This window comes from Tupaia chinensis, unplaced genomic scaffold (genome assembly GCF_000334495.1).
Source record: "Tupaia chinensis unplaced genomic scaffold, TupChi_1.0 Scaffold000294_5, whole genome shotgun sequence".
Classification (NCBI taxonomy): domain Eukaryota; kingdom Metazoa; phylum Chordata; class Mammalia; order Scandentia; family Tupaiidae; genus Tupaia; species Tupaia belangeri.
In genome coordinates, this window is record NW_006159782.1 from 3,283,667 (window position 1) to 3,290,242 (window position 6,576).

Sequence of the window (6,576 nt, forward strand, 5' to 3'; positions counted from 1 at the left end):
CCCCCCCGGCCCGGAGGCGTCGCCGCCCTGCCCCGGGGCCCGCCGGTCCGCCTCGTGCTGGCAGCGCGGGCAGCTGGCGGGATCGGAGGCCAGCATGGCGGAGATGGGCTGCACCAGCGTGTGGGGTGTGGGGTCCAGGGGACTGTGTCGCGGGCACAGCTCTGAAAAGCAGAGGGCAGAGTCAGTGCTGCCAGGCCCCCACGTACCCCGGCACACAGCCCAGTGTGCGCCCAGGCTCCCGTGCCCACAGGGCCGGCCTGGAATACCAGCCCCATCTGCTGGGGCTGGAGGCCAAGGGGCCAGGTGTTCCCAGGGAGTGGCTTCACTTCTCTGGGGTCTGCCTGCCCCACCACGAAGGAGGGTGTGGAGGCCCCGCTCTGTGGGCTTTGGAGGACTCCCTGAGTTACTGTAGGCGCCAGGCCCAGCACAGTGCCAGGGCCCAAGCCCATGTTGACCTCCCATTCTCCCAGCCAGAGACCCCAGGTGGGTGGCTGCACAGGCCCTCCCCTCCCAGAGCCCCATCATTATTGGGGGACTAGAGTGATTCTGGGAGAGCCAGCAGCCATGGAGGGCGGACACCCCTTGGAGGAAGCCAAGGTGGCTGGGTCCTGTCTCCCTGCGATAGGAGAGGCGTGGAGCCGCGCAGGGCATGCTCTATCCCGGAAGCTAGGCCTTCCCTCCACACGAGCCAGGAATCTGGGCTGGCTAGGCTGGGAGCAGGAAGGGCCACAAGGTGGGAGCTCTCATCCCTCACTGGCCCAGTCTCAGTCTCCCGCGCTGTGCGGAGGGCCCTGTCAAAGAGGTGCCAGAGAGGCCCCTCTGCTTGCTTGGTGCCCTCTCTGATTTCTGTATTTTCCTCGTGTGAACACATTTTGCTTGTGTAAGCAAAAGCAGTAGCATTAAAGGGAGAGAGAGCACGCCAGCCTACTTTCACTTCCAGGCTTGCCCCAAACACCTCCCGAGTCCAGACAGTGCCCGCAGACTCAAGTCCTCCTCCAGGGCCGGGGCCAGGGCCAGGGCCAGGGCCAGGCAGGTAGCCAGAAGCCTGGGTTGGTCCCACCTCAGTCCTCAGCCCTGGAGGACAGCTTGAAGCCCTTCCTGGCCCCACTGCTCCCACCTGGATGTGGGACAGAAAGAGGCCATGGCAGAGGCAGGGCCAAGACCGCCCTCAGGAAAGCCCAGGGATTCCCTCCATGGTGGCAGCCATAGCAGGAAGCCCCTGGCAGTAAACACCCCTCCCCACATCCTCCAGGAACACAGGTGCCCAGACCCCAGCTACCTCATCCACGTGCTGGGCCAGCCCACGGGCACTGGGCCTCCTCCAAGACCACGCCTGGACAGCTGGCACCGAGGGCGGGTGGGCGGCAGCTGAGGCCAGGCTTCCTGACTCCCACCATTCTCGGAGTCCCAGAAAACGAGAGCTGGGAGAACAGGGCTTGGTAGAGCAAGCTGAGGCTCCCTCCCCGCCCACAGTCACGGACTGGTTGGGCCTGACCCTCACTCCACAGATAGGAGACAGGCCTTCAGAAGGCCCTGGTGGCTCGATGTCACTTGCAGGTAGGTACAGTTAGCAGCCCTGGGTACACCCCAGTGCCTACAGTCATGCTCAGCATCGTCTGGGAGCACCAGCACAGGGCCGGGGCCCGGTCTGCCCCTCCTAAGGGAGCGGCTCATTTCCAGCAGGAGGCAGCGCTCGGACACTCCCTGCCCCTGAGCTTCCATCTCAGACACACGGCACCCCTTACATGACTCCTCGTCTCCTTGACCTCAGTCTCCCATCTGAAAATCGAGGGTAATGTTACTCACTCACCCCCTTCTCAGGACTGTTTTCTGGAGCAGATGCGGTAACAGGAGGGCCCTTTCTAAGCCTAAAATCATGGCTCTCAGAGCACCTGGCTGACAGCGCTGCAGGGCGGGAGCAGAGCCCGGGGTGGATGGCGCCCTGTACGGATAGTCCATGCCCCTTTGCACCAGGTGTGCTGGGAGGTGGGGACGGCAGCTGGAACCCATGGTGTGGTGGTGGAAGGTCCTACCAGACCAAGGACAGGCCACTGCTCAGTTCTAAGTGTGGATCGCAGGGCAGCGCCCACGTCGGGCACATGCCGGGCTTGGGAGGGCTCCTCCTGGTCTGGGCCAGGGCTGGGGCTGGCCCCGGAAGGCTCCAGCAGGTGGTCTGGAGGAGTGTGGCCCAGAGCCCCTGGTGTGCAGTGACGACCGGAAAAGTCCCCCGCCTGCCCTGCGCTGGGAGCTGAGACGCGGTGTACCAGCGTGTGCCAGAGCCCTGGGGCGGAGGGCGGCGGAGGCCACTTACGGTAGCGCCTGGGCTCCTCGGTGTGCACCCCGGGCTTGGCGGGAGCAGTGGCCCCCGGGTGCGCAGCCCGGCGCCGGCTCTGCAGGGCCCGGTGGAGGCCCAGGGGGCGGAGCCGGTGCTTGAGACGGGTACTGTAAGAGCTCCTCGTAGCAGTCGCCGGGCTCGGCGTAGCTGGCCACCGTGCTGGACGACAGGTAGCGCTGCCGCTGCTCCAGCATCAGCCGGTGCTCCCGCTGCTTGGTCTCCGAGAACTGGGTCGCTATGACAACGAGGCACAGGTTGATCATGAAGAAGGAGCCCACCTGTGACCAACGGGAGGAGAGGACAGGGACAGGGACCAAGGCAGACGAGGGGGTGGGAGAGACAGAGACAGGGGAGGAACCAGCAGGGAGACACAAGGAGAGGGAGACAGAGAGACAGAGAAAGAGAGACGACGAGACAGGATGGAGACAGAGGGACAGAGACAGAAAGGAAGACAGGAGGAGGGGCAGGGACAGATCAGAGACATAACAGGAAAAAGGACCGAGCAGGGAGGCAGATGCCAAGAGACAGCCAGGGGCACGGAGAGACGATGACAGAGAGAGACAAGAGAGAGTGAGACAGGCTCAGAGAGGACAGAAGCGAGAGCATGGGGGATGCAGAGAGGCAGGGGTGGGTAAGGGGTGGAGACAGGGAGAGAGAGAAACGGGGGGACGGAGGGGCCCAGAGAGACAGAGGCACAGACACAGATAGGGACAGGAAAAGATCGCTGAGGCCGCGCTCCAGGAGAAGGCGGCGGCCCAGGCAGCTCCCCAGGCCTGGCGGCCCTCAGAGCCCTCAGCCCGGCCACACCGCCATCCCACTTGGGACGTCAGCTCCTCCAGGGCTGCCTGGGCCACAGTCCCCTCCCTGATCTGTCCACTCTGCTTCCGCTCAGTTCCGGCAGGTGGGGTAGGAGCAACCTGGCCCAGAGGACTCTGGAAAAATCCCTGGACTCTCCAGCAAGAAGGTACCCCCATTTTCTGCCCCAGTCTTCTGTCCACAAGCATTTCCCAGAGCGGCCTGCACCAGCCTGTGTGAAGGTCATGGCAGACAGAGGGCTCAGACCCTGCTCCGGGAGCTCACACCTGCCAGGCTCCTGCCAGCACTGCCTCTGCAGCTGCAGCCCTGGGGGACCAGGCAGGGCCCCTCTCCAGACCTGCACTTCCCCATCTGTAAAATGGGAGCTCAGAGGAGAGGCGTCTTCCCTGCTCGGGAGCACTGGAGACGGGGTCTGAGGGCGGAGGACCCCTCCGGCTGTGCGGCCCAGGCCAGGCGTCCTGCCCGCTGCAGCCCAGGATCTCACCCTAGGAGCCACAGGTGACCCCACCCAGCCAGGTCTGTGAGGCTAGAATGGCAGCATGCCTGTTCAGGCGCTCCCTCTGGACCCCTCCCAGTACCTGGAAAAAGGCCTCCCACCAGCACCCTAGTCCTGTGCCAGGGCCACTGGGGCCCACCGACAGCAGCAGGAAGAGCAGGCCCCCTGAGCACTACGGCAGGCAGGTGTGCAGACCCCAGGCTCTGCCTCATCGGCCCCTCCCCACGGCCTAGGAGCTAGGTGCTGTCTCTGCACCCCAGTTCTCTGGCCTGGGGAGGAGAACCAAAGGTCACCGTGTGAGTAATGACCCCGCTGCCCCCCCCAACACCACGAGGAGCAGCAGAGAACATTCTCCAGTCCCCCAGAATTCCAGGCTCCTCTAGCAAGCCGGTGGTGTGTGGTCCCCCAGCAGGATTCTAACCCGCTTCAGGGCTGCTGCCAGTCACCCCTGCCCAGATGCTCTTCCCCCACTGATATCACCCCAGTTCTGATATCACCTCCTCCAGGAAGCCTCCCATTTCCTGTCCCTCCTCCAGGCTGGACGGGGGACCTCCTCTGGACCCCCTCAGGTAGGCTTCCTTCCATCAAAGCACCTAAAATGCTTTATGGTCACTGTCCGTGTTGGCCCTCCCCCATAGACACTGAGCTCCCCTGGGGCAGGGCCTGACCAGACCCACTGCTGCATCCAGCCCCAGCTCCGGCCTGAGGCAGCACAGGCTTTCCTGAACATTCTGCTGAACAAGTGAACGGGTCAGTGGCAATGCTGAACAAAACCCGGGCCCTTCTCCTATTGCTGGGTGCCTCCTATAGATCCATGACCCCAAGCCCTCAGGATAAGCCAGCGGCAGGTGTCTCAGGTCACCAGACAGCTTGTTCTGGCTCCAGGTCAAAGTCTGGCCAGCCCAGGCTGGACAATGCCCCAGAGAGCCAAGTGTGCCCACTACGGCCACCAGGACGCTGGAGAGCCCGGTCTTGCAGGTGCAGGAGTGAGCAGCGACTCCTGGGAGGGAAGGGCCTTGACACAGGATCGCGCTGTGCCAAGGGTGCGGCCAGGCGTGACGAGGAAGACTCGCTCACCTTAGAGAGACTGGGCAGTGGGCGGTGGGCCACGCCCCCCCGCCTCCATCTCCAGGTCACCCCCAGGGGGCAGAGTACCCCGGAGAGTTTCAGGGAGCTCCGCCCAGTGGCCACCAGCTCCCACTCCGGGAGCAGCCCTGGGGTCAGTTTCCGAGCATCTTCTCTTCCCACCCCAGGAAAACAGGGGTAGGCCGGAGCCCTGGAGACGCTCCCCTAGCCTCGGCTAAGGTCATGAATAGGAAGGATGGCAGAGACACGAGGCAGAGAAAGCGCGGAGACCGCCAGATGGACGCTGCTGCCCGGAAGTGGGAATCCGGGCGATCCGGGCATGACTGGCACTTCCGGCCGCCGCCCCGGCGAGCCCCTCTCACCACCGCCTGGCTCTCTGGGCTCCAGGGGAGCAGGGACCTGCCCTCCCCGGCCGGCCCCCCGCCCCCGTCCGGAGCTGGCCCGGCTCCCGACTTACTATGATGAGCAGGATGAAGTAGATGAAGTTGTAGAAGGAGTGCGCGTCCATCACGTAGTACATGATCTCCACCCAGCCCTCCAGCGTGATCACCTGGGGCGGCACAGGGGACAGCTGGACGGTGGCCCGGAGCCTGGCGGCCGCCGTCCCCACCTCGCCCCACAGTACCGGCGAGGAAACGGGTTCAGAGAGGGGCCGGCACCGCCTCACGTCGCACAGCCGAGAAAGGGGCTGGGACCTACAGCCTGACCAGGACGGCCCTTCCTTCCCAGTCCACCGCGCTAAGGTGGCGGGGCTGGAAAAACGCCCGGCTCGGGCTCCAGCTGGCCGCTGTGCGGCTCCCCCACTCTGAGCCTCGACCCTTCTTCACAGTCCACCTGGCGGGGCAGGGGAGCAGCTTCCCAGAGGGCAGCAGGAAGGTCACCTTCACGGAGCACTCCCACACAGGGCCGACTACTCTGACTTATCAGGCGCAGAGAGGTCAAGCTGTACACCCAGGTCCCACAGCCCATCCTCTGCAGAACGCGGGCAGGGGAGCATTGCAGAGCACAGGTGACGACGCCCCACGTGGACGCATGGATCTGTGCGTGCGGGGGGGCCGGCCTTGTGCAGCCTATTGCCCCCACCCACGTCTCCTTCCTCCCCACATTCCCCAAGGTGGCCTGCTGACCTTGGTCAGCCGGGAGTCCCACCTCTGCCCTCTGTGAACAGAGGCCCTGCTGCTCCCCCAGGCATCCTGGGACTCCGTCAAGAACACCAGCTTCAAGGTCACCCAGAGCTGGGTTAGACCCTGACATAACAATAAAGCCCTGGCCAACCAGCTTCCTCCTCTCCTTGCTAGTTTGTTTTGAGAGGTTTTTGCTATAGGGCGTGTGCGCTTGCCAAAAAGACAGAAAGACAGGGAGACAGAAAGCAAGAAACCACCCCCTCAGGGTGGGATGGCCACGCCACAATCCCTTCTCCTCAATTCTCCTCTCGGGATCTTGGGCACGCACATACACGTGCCCGGCTTGAGTTTAAGCCACTGGGTCCGGGACTCGAACCACGGTCAACTACTTGGGAGTCCAGCAACGTAGCCATTACGCCAACTGCTGGTCCCTGCTTCCCTCCTTGGGTTCTCTGTCTGTGAAATGGGCATGATAATGTTTTTTTTTCTTTTCCAGTGGGCACATGTGCTTGCTGGAGAGAGACAGAGAGATCGCGGGAAAGTACAAAAGCACAGCGCCTCCCCCCGTGCCCGTCTCCATTCCCCTTCCTTCTGGGATTTTGGACACACACTCATGCCCGGCGTGTTCTCAAGCCCCCAGTTCCAGGACAGGGCTGCATGGTCGGCCACATGGGAGCCAGCACCTCACCACCACGCCATCGGCCATCGGCCGGGGCGCC

At 63.9% G+C, this 6,576-nt stretch overlaps 1 protein-coding gene across 1 annotated transcript in view; it reads right to left on the bottom strand.

The window, feature by feature from the left end:
• The window catches only part of CACNA1I (calcium voltage-gated channel subunit alpha1 I), a 120,813-nt gene that overhangs the window by 47,299 nt on the left and 66,938 nt on the right, over positions 1 to 6,576 (bottom strand). Inside the window, 4 exon segments of the mRNA XM_014588682.2 lie at positions 52 to 161; positions 2,312 to 2,433; positions 2,435 to 2,613; positions 5,191 to 5,283. Coding sequence (XP_014444168.2) covers positions 52 to 161; positions 2,312 to 2,433; positions 2,435 to 2,613; positions 5,191 to 5,283 — 504 coding nt within the window.